The sequence below is a fragment of the Pteropus vampyrus genome, unplaced genomic scaffold (genome assembly GCF_000151845.1).
Source record: "Pteropus vampyrus isolate Shadow unplaced genomic scaffold, Pvam_2.0 Scaffold653, whole genome shotgun sequence".
Classification (NCBI taxonomy): Eukaryota; Metazoa; Chordata; class Mammalia; order Chiroptera; family Pteropodidae; genus Pteropus; species Pteropus vampyrus.
The window spans coordinates 479,172-498,336 of record NW_011889434.1 but is presented as its reverse complement, the minus strand read 5'-3'; the positions used below and the strand labels follow the sequence as shown (position 1 = coordinate 498,336).

The window sequence follows — 19,165 nt, the reverse complement described above, 5'->3', positions numbered from 1 at the left end:
TTCTACAAGAGAAAAGATTGTGTCTGTTTTAATCACTGCTGTATTACCAGCACCTAGTATAACAGCCGGCACAAATAACTTGTTAAATAAGTATTTATTGAAGGTTTGAATAAAATGTTAAGATTGGATTTCCTTTGATTATTTCATAATCTAGAAAATACTCATTACTTTATCTTATTTTTTTTTCCTTTTGAATAAAGTAGGTCAATTCAAAGAGTTTCAGAATGGGAACACAGACATCAAAACTTTGCAGGACAACAAAATTTGTGCAGAACATGGTTGCTTGTTTCAAAGCAAGTGAGTAAACTGGGAATATCTTTCCCAATTTGTAGATATTGACTTGAATTCCTTACCTGTTACTGATGTAGGAAAAGGTCAAGTTTTTATTTATTTATGAATGTTTCTTCCATTTGTTACTTAATATTCATCAAGCTAACTGTTAATGTCAAAATAGACACACTCTGTGCTCACAGTAAGGAAATTCAAAGAGAGAAGTACCTTGTATCTTATCATATTCTTCTATGGCTTCTGAGATTTAGCCTGGTTGGAAATAAAAACCATGATAAATAGCCCGTATTTGTGTAAATCCTGACCCATGTGCCTGCTCTTTGACTCCTCAGATGACTGAGTGGGTGAAAGCATGCACATGCATTGTGACAGTGTGTGCATAATACTGTCACATGTAAGGCCAGAAGCAGGGTGACATAAGAGAGCAAGTCACAAGTTGTCAGGACTCTAAATTGAAGTTTTGTTTTTTTTTCAGGGGCTGAGAGAACGAGAGCCATGTGATGGCCCTTAACCACCACCTCTCCCACATACTGAGAGGAGAATTCAGATGCCCAATGCAGTCAGCTGGTCAGATTGCTTCTTGCATGCTTCTTGCATCCACTTCACTCCACTCTGGGAGACCTCTCTGCTGTGATTGAGGCTAAGCGACATCCTTGAATGTAAGATAATATCTTTATCACCTTTCTACCCACACCACTCCCAAACTCAAAATCCCAGAGTTTAGCAAAAAGCTTAGTAGGTGCTCCATAAATGTTTGTAGACTGAATTAATGCATGAACAAGTGTTGCTCTGGCTAAAGATGCAGCATCCATGCCCTGCATAACTGCATGCAGTACTGACCCTGAAGATAGGAAAAGCAACACAACTGATGCTGTAAGAAAATGTTTCTTGTTTATATGGCTGCATCTTGATCTTTGATTGGTCTAAATACAAAGAGGTCTCTTTCAGTTCAGAGAACTGAGGTTTATGGTGTGTGGGAGAGCTAAGAACAATGGGCTCAATTGATATACTGGAGATGCTCTCAGCTTCTGAGAGCCTGAAAACTCCATCTATAGATGGATCCCAGAGGGCAGAGCCAAATAAGGGCAAATGGAGAACACAGCTTTCTTGGGAACTGACTTCTTGCTCCTGAGGCAAAAATACATTCACTCTATAGCATCCTGAATCCATTCTCCAAAGTACAGTGTTGTGTCCTTGTTTGCCAGTGTTTAAAAATAAGTCCCTGTCATATCTTTATTATTTTTGTCTTAAAGTCATCCAACCAGACTTGCTTGCAAAATATTAATTGTGGTGAAACAGAAATCAGATTAAATTGAAGCTACTTTTAAATGGAGCTTATTAACTGATGACTGACTTGTTGCCCCCAGCTAGTCTCCTTTCTCTCCAGCCATGCTCCTTACCGGCTTCAACTACAGGGCAATGAATCTACAGCAGATTTTAAGTCAGCTTTCTTTAGGCTGGTGGTTAGAGTGCTGTCCAAGAGTGCCAGATTCTAGCCTCAGGTTGTGACAGGAAATTAATGCAGTGTTCCAAGTGGGCTACTGGGCTGGCCAATCAGGGTATTAGATGTCACTAATTTATTTTAATACTGTCCTGCCACAGGCTGTTTAAATTTATATTGCCCTTACCATATCTGCTCTGCTCCCAACATTAAACCTTTCATCCAGTACTTTTCAGAAAAAGATAAGCATTATTTATGTATAAAGCATTAAGGGCTCATTATTGGAAAATTCAAACAATTCAAAGAAAAGATGACAATAACTTAATCCTAAACATACCAGTACTGGGCACCATTATCATATTAAAGAAGTAAACATGTTTGACCCTGAATTAGCAGAACACTCTAAAACCCAACTTAAGAGAAAAGAAACCTTAAAACAGGCAATGAATTGGTATCAAGATCTGAGTTCTAGTCCAAGTTCAAATATGTATTTATTGGGTTTCTTTGGGTAATTTATTTTGCCTCTATTTCTTAGTGTTTCCAGACGTAAAATTAGAAGCAATTTATTTACTCTATTATAGAGAATTTTTGTGAGAATGACTCTGGCAACCTGAAAAATAAATGAGTTTCTTGGACAAGGCACAATAAAAGTACAATTATTCGAGTTCTATTGTGGAGTTAAACAGAATACTTCACTCAAAGGACACAATGTTTAATTGAGAACATTCTTAATTTTATTTTCTTTAATTTTATAAAATACATTTTTTAAGATAAGTTTCTAAAAGTTTACCCTTTATGTGTGTTAAAATTGAAATTCTATATCAGAAATGAAGGAAATACTTTCAGTTGATTAACTTTCTTCCTGTGTGTATATGTATGTATGTATGCTTGGGAGGTTTTCAGGGAAGAGTTGGTTATTTGTTATGTTATTAAATCAAAACAAAATACAAGGTATGGATTACTTCACTTTCTTTGATCTTGATTGGTTTCTTACAGAACTTTTCCATCTCCTCCCTCTATGCAGCCTGGAAGCTTATCTGGTATACCAGTCTGAAAATGAATATCAAGTGTATTTTTGTAAAGATCTTACATCTCCTTAAACATTGCTGAAACCACTTTGGGAGAAACAAAACAAAACAACAAAACAACTCTTTACAACAAAAGAGGCACCTACAGTCATATCTCTAAAATCTTTTCTTCAATAAAGACCAATCGGCCTTTTATTTTTTAACCCAAAGTTAATAAATAAGAAAGAGAAGACTGAAACTTGGGAGCTATTCAGGTTTCACACTCTTTCCATCTTTCCTTTTCTGTGGAAGCTTGCTAACTGAATAGCTGATGACTAATACATTCAGCTACGAGATCTATACCAGGAAAGAATAATCTGTATGTTAAATATGACTCTTTAACACACAATGTATCATTGCTAAATCAAACCATCTCTCACTAGCCGGAAAGAATGATCAACCAATGTTTAAAATAATAGGTTATTCAAATTGAGGTTCAAAGTCACCAAATCTATTTCTTCGAAAAACAAAGTAATTTGTAGAAAATCCCAATAGATGCATAGAACAAGCCAATTTTACATATCACTGGTGATTTTTAACATCCAATTTCCATTTGTTAAAGAATTATATTCAAAGAATCATTCTCCAGACCTTTTTGGTACAACCCCAACCAAGTGATAAACAAACTGGAAAACGTGAAATGTGCATCATTCTGAAACAAATCAAGATCTTCAAATCACCCACCATGACTGAATGAATAATACCCCATGAAAAGAGCACCATTGTGAAGATACAACAGAGGCCAGAGTACACAACTAATTAACAGAAAAAAGACATGCAATCCAAAGAGTTATCTATCCTGTGTCTACCAGAGGGCTGGCTCAGTTTACACTGTTAGCCACTAACAACTGCTGCTCAAGCCAGTCTTTTTTCAGCTGAGCTAGTTTCTCTAGTCTCAGCTCCTTGAAAACCCCAGGGTTGTCATGGTAGCTGTTCTCAAGGAGAAGATTCTGGCAGCACCTGTTTCTCTCTAACGAGGTGTAAGGCCAGGTATCCCCTTTGTCTACACAGACACTATGCTCCCTTATGCTATAAGTTAGGTTGGCTGAGTTAGAGTTTAAATGGTCCTTTGCCATTGGGGTCAGTGCTCTCTTTCTATGGGTGAAAGATCCTTGCTTTGACCCCTTCCCAGATGCAATAGGGAGATTTGGGCAAATGCTCATATTGTTTTGCTGTCATTCTTTTTCTTTCTTCTATCTTCAGTGGTAATAGGGAGATAAGAGTGAGTTCTCTGTTTTGCACACCAAGGAGAATATATTTGCCCCCTATAGATGACAAGGGACCAGGTATATCCCTTCTCTGAACATATTTTTCTCCATTTCGTTTCCATCAGTGGAAGTGCCCTTTGAAAAGAAAACGCTTCCTGGTCCTCAGGAGATGCTTGAAAATTGAATTAGAGCCTCCATTTCTTTGTAACTTGCAGTTGGGGAGTCACCATGTTAAGCATTTCCCATTTCTAGCAGGAACCAGCTGTGAAGCAAAATGACTAAAAGAGGTACGTAAGAGGGAAGAGTCCACAGAAAGACATTAATCACTGCAAGACTCTCCTTTCCTGTTACACTTGTCAAGAAGAGGGCCAGTAAGTGACAAAGGCAAAGAGTTAAAATGGGAGATGCAATATTCTAGGCTGTGTGGTTAGAGTCTCACTATTAGAGAAAAGGAAATTTCTACAGGCAATCAGAACTTGGTGCCTCGGCCCATGAGTTTAAGGACGGCAAAGTTGTAAGTGGCAGCAATCATGAAGGTGAGCTGTAAGGAACAGAAGGGAGAATATGAGTGAAAGTAGAAAAGAAAGCTCTCCCTCCTCCAATCCTTTTAGGAATGAGGAAGGGTCGAAATAAAATCATAGCTAAATAAAGGAAAAACTTCTGTTCCATAAAAAGCAACAAAGCCCTGTATACTTGACTAGAAGTCCTCTCTGAGACATTTCCTTTCAATGGTCCAAGCCCAGAGAAGAAACTCGACAAGGATTTATTCCACACCTATGCTTGGCCTAGCACTGAGGTAAGTGAACAATACATGGGTTCTGCTATCATTCTAACTACATGTCTGAGTGACCTGGAGTCACACAGTTCCTGCTGTAGACACAACACCACATTATGCATTATAGCCTTCCTGTGCTTAATGCATCAGTTTATTTTAGAAAATGAGAAACAACTCATCTCTGTTATAAAAACCTCAGCAGTAGGAGGCAGGAGTTCTTCAAGTTTATTCTTAAACATTGACCATTTATTCAATGACTTCAGATGAATTGCTTCACCCTATGTTTTTAATCTGAACCATAAACACACTACATTGACACTGCATTGTAACACCATCAGCAAGATTTGGGACATAGAATCACATTATAGTAATAACAATCCTCACATACTGTTAGGTATTTTCAAGAGAGTAACTAAATCCCTTAAAGAGTGTCCAAGATAGAGTTCTATTTACAGTATATAGAATCCCAGGCTTTGGAAAACCCATATTGAATAATATTTCAGTGTTCTTGTCATTGATCTGATGAGGATGTGTTGGGAATTCATTGTAATGTATGACTGTAAAGCATCTGGCAATATTACATGCTCTGTAAATGCTAAATAATATCATTCTTAACTATGAATCTCTTACCTCCTCTTTCTTCACACCATTTTTCTTGTTCCTGTCTAATTTCTGAAGTTTTTCTGCCTTGGCAACCCAAAGTAGAATTGCACAGTCTCTACACTTCTCTTTCTCTTCCGAGTAGCTTCCTACCAGCATTTCAAGGTTAGAAAGAGTCTATCTTTTTGCCTTTCAGCATAGCTGGACACCAGCTATCCCAGGACCATTGATTTGCCAAGATCATTCAAAGACAACTCACCAGTGAAACCAGTGTGGCTGCAGCCCCCACAAATGCAGCAATAAACAGGTGGAAGGTCATTTGGAACTGCAAGAAAATGCAGAGAATTGTTTCTTGCAACAGCAAAAATATGGTCCACTGTAGATCATGAACGCAGCTTTCTGAATGTGTTGATATCTTTCTCTTTCTGTGTGTTAATTCTGCATCTTTAACTAAGTTGTCACTTCCCTTAGTTTAGTCTTCCCGTTCCTTAATGTACACCATAGCACCTAGCCCCATAGAACCCAGAACACAGAATACTCATAAAATACTCATAAAACATGTTAATCAATTGTTTTTCTACAATTGTGTCTAAGAATGCAAAATTTAAAGCCAACATTTTATTTTCAAATAAATTATTTACTGCCTTCTTTCTTGGGATTTGCTTTTATTCCTCTGCCTCATTTGTGCACATTATCTGTTCTCAATACAGTGTTTTCTTTTTTCAAATGTACTGTTTTTTTACTTCTCATAAGAGATTGAAAAGTTCCAAACTGAAGGTGTTTTGTAAAATCCATGAATGTCTCTGTATACAACCCATGTTCTTGATAAGGTGTTTAACTAAAAGAAAGAAAAATTTCATGTGGGGGATTTTACCATTAAGCTCTATATTTACCTAAAGCTACAAATTTCTTTTAAGGGAGGAAATCTTGGAATGGAAAGCTTTCTATGTAGTTCTAAGGAATATAGATATTTTTACCATTATGCTCATTGGCTCAGGTGTACTCAGCCAATATTTTGTAAAAGACAAAATCCAGCAAAGAGAAACTGTGGTCCTTGAAATGGAAGTCCATGTGTAGGAATTTGTGTGGTACTAGACATTCCTCTGTAAAGTAACCCAAATGGCCCACTCACCTCAGCTGTTTTGCAGATAGACAGAAGGTTGGAGCCGCACACTTTGCCAGGGAAAGCATTCCATGGGAGAACACCTAAGTAAGACACACAAGTCAACTGAGGTGAGCTTCACGGAGTTGTGGGGCCATATAGAGATTTTCCTTCAGAGCCCATCTTCCATCTTTAATTATCTTGGCTGAAAAGGTGGACCCTACTAACAATCAGGATCCTCTTTTCTAAAGATTTACAAAAAAAAAAAAATAGCAGATGGTATTGAATAGTTGTGAAATTTTGAGTTTGTTATTGAAACGTGCTGCTACTGGGTTGGGAACAGCAGTCAACTAGGGTAGAGCATTGTGTGCAGCCAAGAAAACTCCCCTCACTTCCAAGAAGTTTCCTTCCAAAGGAAGAAATCCTTCCAATTTCAGTGGAGAAAGATTAACAAGCTAAGATCCAGGCATCCATATTCTTATTTTTTCTCATAATTACCACCCTCTTTACCCTAAGTGAAGAACCAAATACATAGTTCTTCCATAAGAAGATTGAGGTGCCAAGGTACACATGCACTAACTCACCATACATTCTGGCATCAGCACAGAGGCTGCCTATACTGGCAGAGGTCTTGCTGGGGAAGGCAATAGACTGGCAGGTGGTCCAGGTGTTGAAGTAAATGTACACAGGCACAGCAGAGCAGGCAAACACCAGGAGCCACACAATGGTCAGGGCATAGGTGATGCCCACAAACTAAAACAATTGACATGGGGTGGTTAGAAATCAGCATTAGCCTGCAGATGTCAAAACACAAACTGAGAGATCCTGGAGTGGCATGTGCCAGACATGAAACCAGATTCCAAGGATCTCCACCAAATAAAATTAGTAAGCAGAGCACCTCTGTCAAATGTCATTGGCAGTATCTACTAGAGAACTGGCCCCAGACGTGACGGAGGGTGATGGGAATGGGTAAAGGTTGGAGTGAGAAGGATCCCTGGGTTAGAGAGGCTTCAGGAGATTTTTTGGGCAGATAAGGTGTGAAGAAATCAAAACAGATCTTGAAAGAAAGTTGTGCCATTCATCGCCTTAGGCTGAGCTTAAAAAATATTTCTTGTCACCGGATTTTTGATCCCTAGTCATTGAACAAAGCCAATAGGAGATTTGAATTTCATATCCAAAAAATAAAACCTTTCTAAGCCAACTGCTAGACACAAAAGACATCACCATCACCAACAGATGTTCAGCCCCCAAAGGACCTTTAACTCTAGAGACTGAAAACCAATGTGTGTTTCAGTAGAAGCACGGATAGCCCTCAGACAAAGATGAAGCATTAAATATGCAGATTTATCCTAGTTCCCTCTGGGACCTCCAAATGTGTAGGACCCCAGAATATTGTGAATTCCACCTTGGAGTCAATTATTTAATTTCCATGATCCACCTTCTCTCTCAAATCAGATACCTATATCTCAATCTCATGGGCAGCATTTTAGACTCTTGGGCAGTCAGATCTACTCTTGTTTTGGTCCCTTCTTGGGGGGAGTAAAGGGATACCAACAGATGGCTTAGAAATGGTCTGATTGTACAAAGCATCCCACAAAACTCATGCTTTTCATTTTGAGATGAAAATTTTTAGGGAACTTTTTAAAGGCAAGGCTAAGCCAGCTGGGCACCACGTTCTTCCTGACCTTCTCGTTGGGCTGTAGCCAACACTTCCTCACTCAAAAGCCAGGTCCCTGGAAAGGACCCAGCCTTGGGTGGGGGTGAGGCCACAGACTAACGCCCAATTGTCCCCCACCCCTTGTTATTGCCACAAAATCCTGAGGATGATCACCTTGTCGGGATGTCCTAGCCATTTTCCCAAACAATGACACACCCGCTCCAAAGAATGAGCTTGATGTTGGCCTCTGGAACCCCTCCCCTTCTGGCCCCCTGTTACCGTTGCGCTCAGGCCCTTGCCGCAGATGGTGGTCTTGTAGTCGCCAAAGATCTGCCTGACTGCACCGGTGGTGTAGAAGCCCTCAGCCAGCAGGAGGGCCCCATAAAGGAAGAAGAAAGAGGCAGTTCCATAGATGACATACTGGAAGGCATGGATCCTGCATTAACAGATCAACAAAAGAGACCAGGGAATCTTATTAATTGAGGAACTAGTTTCCTTCCCGCATAAGTGGACACTTGAGTGGACACCTAAACAAGGATAGGGATTCTTTAGAAGGATCACTAGGTTCCTCCTCCGTCTAGTCATTGGGCTTCACCCGAGTTCTCCATACCTACCACTGCAGAGGCTCCAACTCAGTCAATGTTAACCTTACCGAGCAAAAGTTAGAATACATGGGAGAAAGCAAGGGCAGGGGGCAGTGGGCAGGCAGACCCCTCTTTTCTGAAATTGGCACTTTCCCCTCACTTAGGGCTTCAGATGTGGCACAGGTGGAATCTGCACACAGAGGAAAAATTCAGGAATCATTTCTGGTGTCACACCAATCCCCCACTAACCATTAAGGTACTGATGAGTTCTATATCTACAACATGGAGAGAGGGGAAAAGAGGAGGTTTAAGTGGAATGACAGGTACTTACACATTGATCAGATACTCGTAGTCCTGGTAGTTTTTAGAGAAATAGGTCTCAATTAGTTTTTCTGTACCAGTAAGTGCTTCATGTCCACAGCCACAGAATAGTGCTACCCCAAAGAAACACAATCCAGTGGCCACCAGAGAAGCAAAGGGGGCCCCTACAAGACATCTTGCACAGCACTCTAACAAGCCTAGGAAAAAAGAACAGGAAACAGTCATGGATGTACAATAGGAAGCTCATGTCATTCAGACCTCTCTGCCAGACCAGTCAGGCCCTGTGTTCACATGCATGGACAGAGTGTCACCCCAGAATACAAAAGTAGGAGAATTTAGAACTTTAGGCTTCTGGAATGTGAGATTGACTCCCAAGCCATACTTTGTTCCATTCTTGAAAATAAATCTTTACCTTTCCCAGAAATTGAGGTGTTTTTTTTTAATAATCAGTAATTCAAGTAGCAAGCCAGAGAGATTATGCAATTATTCTCTCCTTTCTTATCATTCTGGTTTGTTTGATTTAGTCATTAATCAACTCTTAAGGAGTACCTACTATGTGCCTAACATTGTGCTAGATGTTATGTGAGATGTGAAGACATAAAAGACAGATTCAACCATATGGGAGTCTTGTTTACTGAAGAAGAATGAGTTAGGTAGACCTAATATTTTCAATTAACAATCCCAGGCAGTCAAGGAAGTGATTACAAAGAGTTAAAGCACTTAGAGTTCCAGGAAGGAGTGAGTGCAAGCCAGAGATATAAGTATAGCCAGATAGGATTTGGGCCTTGAAGAGCATTCCAGATAGGGGTAACTTTGGAGATTGCATGCTCCTGGATATTCCCAAAAATTGTATGTTCTGCATAGAATGCTTGATTTTTCTTAGTCCAGATACGTGAAAAGCAGCCCAAAGGGAAGGAGGGAACTGGCAGAGGACAGGAGATGGTAATGGGAGAATTACTATTGTTATTTCCAGTAATAAAAAGGCAGGCTTAATAATTTTTGAATATTTTGTATGGCTGATTTGTCCCCATATACTACAGCTTAGCCAATGTCCCCATCCTCAGTCTTACACTACAGTTCTGTCAAAATAGCTACAAAGAGACTTTATACAAAGTCAGCAAAGCATGAAATGTCTTCCTGGCATGATGAAAACACACCAGGGCTTGGGAGCACAGGTGTCCTAAAATGTTAACAGTCCCTGAGATTCCCAGACCGGCTGAGAAACAGGAAAGGCACACAAGAAATCACAGACTCCGGGAATAGCTGTGCCCCAAGTACCAGCCCCATGCTCTAAAGTGTCACATGGAGTGAAACAACAATTTTCAAGTAGATGACTGACTAGATGGGGAAAGGATGGCTCCCTCTGGCCTCTTGGCCTGATCTCCAAAAAGTAGAAGAAATAAAAATGTTAATCTCTTCAGAAAAGGATTATATATATATATGTATATATATATATATGCACACATATACATATATATGCACATACACACATATACACAGAATTTATATATCTATTCATATATAATATATACCTATAATATATGAATTGTTTCTGTATTTTTATATATTATATGTATGCATGAATTATTTGTACATATGTACATATATGCGCACACACAAATAATCAGCAAATATGCTGAGGAGCTGCTATTTTGGAAAAGCATGTTGGGACTCCTTATAAAAACAAAATAAATCGTATTAATATTTAGGTTTCGATTTTTATGCAAAGATCACTTGTCTATACCAGGGTACAGGGACCAGGGGAGTCCTTTGCCAGACCCTCTTAACACTAGTACTGTTTCCTTTTAGCCCTGAATGCTTGACCATCTTGTGATTTACATGGCTGAACTGCATCAACGTGAACAGATTCCGAAGGACCAAATTTTCTCTATCATGGGAAAGTTGAGGTGGAGGCATTTGTCTCTGTTTTCAGAACCATAGAATGAGTGAGTCCTATTTTCCACTGTTTCCTAAAATGACAGCCCTTCCTTGGTCCTCAAAGAGCCTCTTTCTCAAAGATTCTTATATATCACACCAGAGATGAGGCTTGGAAGCCCAAGCCAAGCAAATTAAGTAGTTAACATTTGCAGTAGAGCTGAATTTCTTTCCTTTTCCAAGAACTGAAGCACTGATGTCAGAAAACACGGCCTCTATTGGAAGCAATTTCTAGCTGTGCTGCCTTAAGTGGAGGCAGAGTTTACTTAGCATGAACTTTGAACTTTGCAATAGTGCTTGGCAAGAGTGTCTCATCAGAATTGGCCCACGGGGTGTGTGTGTGTGTGTGTGTGTGTGTGTGTGTGTGTGTGTGTGTATCTGTGCACACACATGTGTGCATGCATGCACGTGCACATGCACATTCACACATGTACACATGCAAATGTGCACACACATGCATGTATACATCAGAGAGAAAAACATAGTAGTTGAAACATTTCAGAAATTGATCTTCCTCTTTCACAACAGGTTAAGATACTAGTTGCATCTTATAAATCATGAAAAGGAGCTTGAAAATAAACAGTGCTGCCATTTTCTTTCTCTGCATATCCAACTCTTCCCCACCCCCAAAACTCTTAGACTCTTCTAGTAAAGAAGGTCTCTGAAGCCTGAGGGTGGAGGGAGGGGAAGGTCAGTGACCCCACTGTTCCTTCTCTCCCTAACACGGGGTCAGCACTTGGACAGAGCCCTCCATAGCTCCCCCAGACAAAGAAGCCTTGTTTTACTCTGAGATCTCAGGAACCTCATTGGTATTCTACAGGGGCCCACAAGCCTGAGGGTGGAGAGGGAGTTAGACCCAGTGAACAATGGCAAAACTGTTTGTTTAGAGTAAGGAGAGCCATCCATCCTAACAAGTGAACATCCTGTGCCCACTCACTCACTCCAGCTTTTTCATCCTGGGAAGGGCTAAATGATGGTGCAGGTGCGATCAGGGGTGAAGGAACTTGAATGCTTGCTAACCAGATAATTCTACTCTAATTTTTAGCTGATGCCCCCTTCCAGGGCTGTAAAGAAGAAGGAAAATCCTCTTTAGTGTATCTGATCCTTTGATCATCATCCAAAAAACCAGAGTGTCATATGTAGTGTTCTTACTAGGTAATAAAGGGTTAGGCCTCTGGAGCAACTCTGAATCACCAAATGATACTCTTTCTTCGTACACCCATTTTTATTCTATTTTCTTAGACCTCAAATAACTTAGCACATCTTTTTCTGCTCCAAAATTGCTGCTCAAAGCAAGGGACAAGAAGAACATAGGTTTTAATGAATCTCTAACATGGAATCAGAAATAATCAGCCCTGGATAGTTGAGCTATAAACAGTTCAACAATATCAGCATAAGCATCAGACAGCCATGTCTTTGCAATCAAAATGAAATGTTTGTTCTCGGGGTACATGAGTTCATCAAAAGTGAAGAATTTGTCAGTCTGTTCAAGTAAAAAATCAAATTTGGGGTTCCAACTAGGAAAAACTCATAACATGCAAGAAATTGTGTCTTCATTAAAGTAGTAGACAACCAAAACATCTGAGAAAGATTCATTGGGTTCACTTTCATTTTTCACAGCCCAAGAAATGTACATGGGAATGTAAGAAGAAGAGCTTAAAGCCACAGGCTCCCCATTTCAGAACACTATGATTGAAGGGATATTGGTGTGATTCAGGAAGGCTGTGAGAGATTCTGGAGAAGTTCCTTGGGTTTCTTAAGCGACATTCTCACATTTACAGACTAAGTACAGCCTGGGACATAGAGAGTTGGCATAAAAGAACTATATAGTAATAATATTACTCAATACAACCCAATTGGATTAAACCAACTGACTTTAATGAGAGGTCATAGAGAAAGTACTTTCCTCTTATTTCTATTTATGTGTATTCAGTGCCATTATTAAGCACGTTAGCAGCAACCTAGATACTATGAGAAAAAAAAAGGAATTATAAGGACCAGTTCCTTTCTTCAAAGACCGTACAGCTTTTTTGAGAAGAAACTTATGTCTGTGAATCAAAGGTTAAAGCTACCTACCATCTAATGTTTAAAACTATATAACCAAAATCTGTGGGCAAAATGTAAGCAAAAGGGAAATGTTTGTTTTTGGCTAGATTTATCTACAAATTCTCAAAACTAGGTCTAATCAATCTGTGATAGAACTTCAAGCCATTCTCACTAATGATCTTCACAGGAGTCTGACAAATATCGACAGGCCCTTGTGACTTTTATCCAGATCCATGTCTAACGAAGGGACTGTGTTGATCCTGATACTGTCTCTTTAAGCAAGAGCCAAGAGCTCTCAAGCCCTCCCTCCTTTCCCATGCCCTGGGCACGCCTCAAGGACCAGCTCCATGATGGAAATTCACTGTGAGTCTGTGAACTTATCAAAGGAAGGAGAGGAAGGGCTTTCATCAAATGGGATGGTAGAAAGAGACCAATTGTTCCTTGAACAATTCCCAGCCTGTCCCTTGAATCCAGCTGACAAAGGGGGAGATAGAACCCTATACAATAGAGCTAAACAACAGGCAAGTTCATTGAGTAAAAAACTGGCCCCATCTCCCTAGGTCTCTAATCTGCACTACAGTTTTACCCTCCTCCCAGAACCCACCCCTTAACCTCACCCCATTGAACAGAGGACTCCTTGATCAGGGCCTATAAGCAGTTGACAGGGCCAAGATGCTAAGACAGCCGTGACTGGTACTGGGAATGGATGGGGATCAGTGGGTGGGTTCTAGGAGTAAAACAACAGTCATCAGGAGGTATTAGATACAAAGATTTTGCTTCTGGCCTTATCCTGGTCAGACAAAGCCCCGCCTATAATTTTGTCTTTCCTACATGAAATCAATACTGACACCACATTCAAGGGCTAGAAAGAGCCTGCAGCCACTGGGGCATGGGAATCCAAGACTATCCAGTCTTGCTGGATAGTCAAGTCATACGGACAGAGTTAAACCAAAAGGAATCTCAGCCTTCTCTCTGAATATGAATTATTATTACCATAGCAACAACATCTGGAACACCTTGTTTACTATACTCCCTGATCCTCCCCAAACACACATACACACACACACACACGCACACGCACATGCACACGCACATGTAGTGATTTATGCCCAAACATTGGGAGGCTGGGGTAAAAGCTTGATTGTTAAACTCTCCCTGACACACTGTGGAAAGGTGAAAGAGAAGCACCTGACACTAAGCTAAGAGACAACAGTTTCCATACCTTATTCCTTAGGTCAGTCTCCCACCAATTTCTCCTCTCATTGGTTGCAGTGTGAAGCTGATCTGGGGAACTTTGTTACCTTCTTTGGGATGTCACTGACTCTTTTCCAGAGTCATGTCTGACAGAGAGCTCAGAGGTCAACACAGAGCTGAGAGATCACCCTTAGGACCATTTAAAAATAGTAAAGGAGGAATTAATTTATCAGTATTTGCTAAGCTTTTGATGAAAGTTTGGCACTGGGTAGACCTTGACAATGGGAAAGGAAAATTGCTGTTTGCCTGCCATGGCTGATGTGAGCCTTCTTGATCAGTTCACTGCCCTGACTAGATCTTCGCTAGACCTGAAGTTCTGTGGACAATGAGGGCATTCCTACTGCTGCTTTCTTTCAAGGCCAAGAACTAAATCCTAAGTATGGTTTTCAGGGCTTCGAGATAATACACAAAAAGTCAACAAGAGAAAAAAGATGCCACTGTCTGGGGTTCTGCCTTGATGGGTTTGGAAACTATACTTCCCCCTACATCCAACTCCCAGGTGTTTCTTGAGCCTTGTTACACTGAGATAGCTTTGGGAGAGCAGTTCTGGTTGTCAGGTTGTTGAGTAAACTTAGCTTTCCTAGCCCAGAGCCAAGATGAAAGACCCTCGAAGCAGAGCAGACTTTTCAATTGGCCTGGCTCTCCAATAACTCCTCTGGCTCTGCAGAGCCAAGGTGAGAGGTGGAGTGGGGAAGACTATCTGTGTTCGTTCCAGTCAGTGTCTCTAAGAGTAAGTGAATGTGCTGGTTTGGGTCTTCTTTCTTTTTAGCTCCTGGAATTCTAATGGCATTTTTGGTGGGATTCAGTCAGCATTCAGGCATTTTGTAAAACTAGACCCCTGTTCTGCCTTGTCACTTTTTGCCTGGGCTACATTCACTCTCAGCCAGCCAAAACTACACTGCTGGGCAAACAGCCACCTTTGGAGAGAAGCCTCACAGTTTGGTTACCAGGGTAACAGTCACTGTTCTCAGAAACAAGCTAGCAGGAGCCAACGTTTTGCTATTCAGTAATGGCATTGTGTTACTGAGCAGAGAGTAATCAGCTACTGCTCTTTGGATCTTTTCTGGTTCCATTGTTATCTCAAAGACTCATTTGGAATATCCTCCTCCCAAGTTGGAACAAGGTTTAATGAACTATTATTTCCCTCATAAACCTTTTGTGCAGACACTATTAAATTCACTGTTCCCCTTTGCTTTCAATCTTATGGGATTCTATATGGTTGAGATAGTGAGCTCCCTGTTCCTGGAGGTGATTAAAGAGAGGCTGTAGGAATATTTAACTGGCTGTTGTTGAAGGGACTCCTGAACTGCAATTTCACTCAGTTTCTCAAGTTCCTTCCAACCCCAAGTTCCATGATATTATGTGTCTACTATGATTGTTAAATAGCCATACACTCCATGTCAGAAGTAGTAGCAATTCAGTTCTTTGTTGGAGATGGTCTATTATTTACAGAATATTTGAAATATTTTGTTATTGAATAACTGAAAAGTCATGTACACCTGGCCCACGTATCGCCCACTACTAGGATCTGGGATCCAATACATGACCTCAACAGTGCCCTTATCTGTGGCAATCAGCCCTGGAGGAAATCATCCAGCCTCCAAAACAGGAAACTGTCCCTGTGGTCACTTTATCTGTTCCTGCTTTTTCCTCAGGGCTTTAATACTCTGAGAAAGTTATATTTAGCATCATTTTTCACTCTTTGTTTTTAATTCACAACCTACCCAAGCAGCTGCCCTGACATTAGGTAGGGTTTCTAATGTTACTTTGGGTAGGAATTGAGTTTCTCAAACATGCACCTCTCACCTGGACACTCTCAGTTGGTCAAATAATTCTTACCCAGAGCACCAAGTGCAGACAAAGAAAACCCAACCACTTTGGAAAAAGTAAAAGTCAGCCTGTATACAAGGGATTGTATAATAATCAGTATTATCATGATTTACAATTGTTATCGAGCTTGCTTGCCCATTTTCAAAAGACTTTCACATCATTATAACTTGATTTTCACAACCCTGAAAGTATACAAAACTATTATTGTGGTCTCCATTTTCCAGATGAAGAAGTGATAATTCAATGACCTACCCAAATTCACAAAGTTTATATGTGGCAGATGTGGGATTAAAATTTGGTTGTGTTGACTTCTAGTCCAGTGCTCTACCTTCTTAATTATCCTACCTGAATACATGCTTCAAGGAGCTCTCTTGGCATTTCACGATGAAACAACCTAAAGGCTGACACCAGCTTAATAGAATTGAAACCTATCTTCCAGGATGTTGCTGGAGTCTTCTGGGTACTACATCTGATGGCGAATACACAGGGCAATTGATTTTCATTTCATATAGGATGCATTTTAGCTGCTGCTCTTGTTTTTCCAGATGTGAGCAATGTCTACACACCTGTGTGGCATCTTGTGTGGACAAAGACCCTGTGCTCTGCACAGCTTGCTCTGAGTAGACACTACCAGAAACCAGGCCTCATAGCTTCTCTATTTATAGAACCTGTCAAAGCCCTCAGTACTCAGCCAAATCAGCAAGAGCTCTGAGGTCCCAGCAGCCTCCTTGTCATGGGAGAGATTTAGAATCCAGGCCATGCCCTCAGGAAGGCTGTCTGTGATATTTGTTAGATATGGTCACCCATACACATGTGCACACACAGACACACACAGGTACATACACACATACCTACTTATATCTATCCCCCATGGTAAAGCCATTGAAGACTTTATTTTAATTTCCTAAACTTAAGATTGGCCTCCTCAGTCATGGCCAAGCCTGAATCCATCTTGCCCAATTCCCCAATTTCCTATCGTTATCAAACAGGGTCTAAATTTTGTATTAAGCAAGCAGTTATTTAGTATATCTGAGGGCTAGCCAACACTCAGTTGCTTCCAGCAGAACCAGGGATGTTAGCTGACACACCCATTATCAGAGCCTGGGAACCAGGGTAAAAGAGAAGGTAGAAGGAAGTGAAGAGGTAGGAAGACACATGACCACATCCAGCTCACTGGGCACTCTCTCCAAGGACCTGTGAGACTCTACACATGCTGCTGGAATTCTTTGGCAATAAAGCATCACTCTCAATACAGCAGAGAAAGAGTTAATCTAACTGAGTGCTAAGGAATTAAAAAGAAAACAAGTGCCAAAGCACAACTCTTTTAAACCATTGAAAACCCCGAAATCTCAAAGTTGAAAATTCTCTTGCACATTCCTCTGCCTATTTGAGTCTTCCATGCTAAAATTTTTGCAACTCACCCATATCTTTGGGATTCTGACTGCAATTGTAGCCGGCTGGCTAGTCTGCTTTGCGGCTGACTTTGTTCAGCTTGAAGGATCCTGGTCTCTCCAGTCTCCTTCTTCGGTCCTTTACTTTTTCTCTCTGAGTATCTTTGTCCTCTTCTCCAGCAATGAAAAGGGCTTTCTGATTGACAGACAACCCCCTTAAAGGGACAGGCCTGCTTTCCTCTTCCTCTCTTCCACCCCTTCTCCTCCTCTTGCCCCCACCTACTTAAAGATATTCCCTTCTCTAAGGGATTCATCTTCTTTTTCTGCCTTTCACTGCCAATTTTGTTTTTTCCCTAAGGCTGTCTGTGTGGAATTTCACTTTGCTGCAGAGACATCTGGAAATGTGGTTTGGGGCTGGAAATAAAAAGAAGAGCTTTTGGAAGCCTCCAATTGATCCTTGGATCTATTTGGTGTAGGATGTGGCAGCACAAGTGTCAGAAGCCATGGAAATAGTAGCTCTGGTGAGGGGGTCAAGGTCAAAAACCTACCTGCTATCTCCCAGAGTCCTTTCAACTCTGGCTCCAACCCTACCTCTCACTCACAGCTGCCATTGGCCCTGTCCACCTTTCCCCTCCCCCCACTCCTTGGCAAATAAGTACCCTTCCCCAACCTAGCTCCGGAAACACAATAGAGAAGAAAAATTTGTCTTTTAAAACAATTTCTTCCAAATCCTCTAACAGAATGAGGACAAAATACAAGTTGTTGATTCCACAAACAGATTTTGACCACGCTGGGAAAGGCTAGAATTGTTATAATTTTATCAAGAGGACAACAGAGACCTGGAGATGGGGCCAGACTTGTGCAGGTTCACAGAATAGGCTAAAGAAAAAGGTCAGAGTTAGGGATGTAGGTGATTTTCAAAGAGGGTAATTGACTCAAGAACATAATCTGAGATTCAGGTAGCCAATATCCCATTCTGAGAATGTAGTATTATCAGAGAGCTGAGGGCAGGCCAGTGAGAGGCAGGGAGTGGGTTGGGTTGAAGCAGCGAGCACCAATGAGGGTGGAGAGAAAGGGAAAGAAAATATAGTTCTTGCCTCAGAGAAAGAAACACTAAGAAAAAATGGCAAAGCAGCAAAAATAGGGAAACCTGCCTCATCAATAATAATTGTTTTTAAAGACTATGAAGGTGTTTGAGTGCCCAGTGTCAAGTGGGATTAGCCTGACAAGGTTGTCTAGAAGAGGTGAATCTTAACCAATGTCTATCTTGGTTTCTTGTTAGTGTTCTCTAACCCTTCAGGAGCTTCTGAAAGGCATAACTCTATTAAACTTGAGGCCCATATCCTCCTATGGGAGGGCTTTGAGGAAATGGATTAGCATATAAGTGGAGGGGGACCTGTTGGAAGACTCCAGGAAAAGAAGGTATGGGCCCCTAGAATTTTTCCTATGGCTTTGGTTTGGTGTCAGAGAGGAGAAGAAGAAGGTACTGAGAAGAGCCTAGAATCTTCCTGTGGTGGGAGAGAGGCAAGATTGTGTTTTACAGTTTTCTCTTTGAGCTATGATCTTGGACTTGTTTCTGGCTTGGGCTCTGTTGTTAGGAAAAAGGTGAGTCTTCTGCAGAGGCCCTAATGGGTCCACCAGAGTCCTGCATCCTGCAATGTTGGAG

At 40.8% G+C, this 19,165-nt stretch overlaps 1 protein-coding gene across 2 annotated transcripts; it reads right to left on the bottom strand.

Annotated features, from left to right (window-relative positions):
- Positions 1-2,444: 2,444 nt before the first annotated feature.
- On the bottom strand, positions 2,445-17,736 carry PLP1 (proteolipid protein 1). 2 transcript variants are annotated; one of them, XM_011385085.1, is made up of 7 exons: positions 17,530-17,736; positions 9,054-9,240; positions 8,313-8,574; positions 7,066-7,234; positions 6,512-6,585; positions 5,639-5,704; positions 2,445-4,545 (listed from the first exon to the last, which is right to left on the bottom strand). In XM_011385085.1, exons 1-7 carry the CDS (start codon positions 17,531-17,533, stop codon positions 4,474-4,476), a joined length of 834 nt encoding a protein of 277 aa, XP_011383387.1. In that variant the 5' UTR covers positions 17,534-17,736; the 3' UTR covers positions 2,445-4,473. The 2 variants fall into 2 exon arrangements, with proteins under 2 accessions (XP_011383387.1, XP_011383388.1); XM_011385086.1 differs by having other exon boundaries at positions 8,418-8,574.
- Between the last annotated feature and the right edge of the window lie 1,429 nt (positions 17,737-19,165).

Coding starts and splice junctions, on each gene's coding strand:
- PLP1 (XM_011385085.1), bottom strand. Junction 7,235..8,312: donor GGCTAGGACATCCCGACAAG/GTGATCATCCTC, acceptor CAATTGTTTTAG/TTTGTGGGCATCACCTATGC. Junction 4,546..5,638: donor CAGCCACACTGGTTTCACTG/GTGAGTTGTCTT, acceptor TGTTCCTTACAG/CTCACCTTCATGATTGCTGC.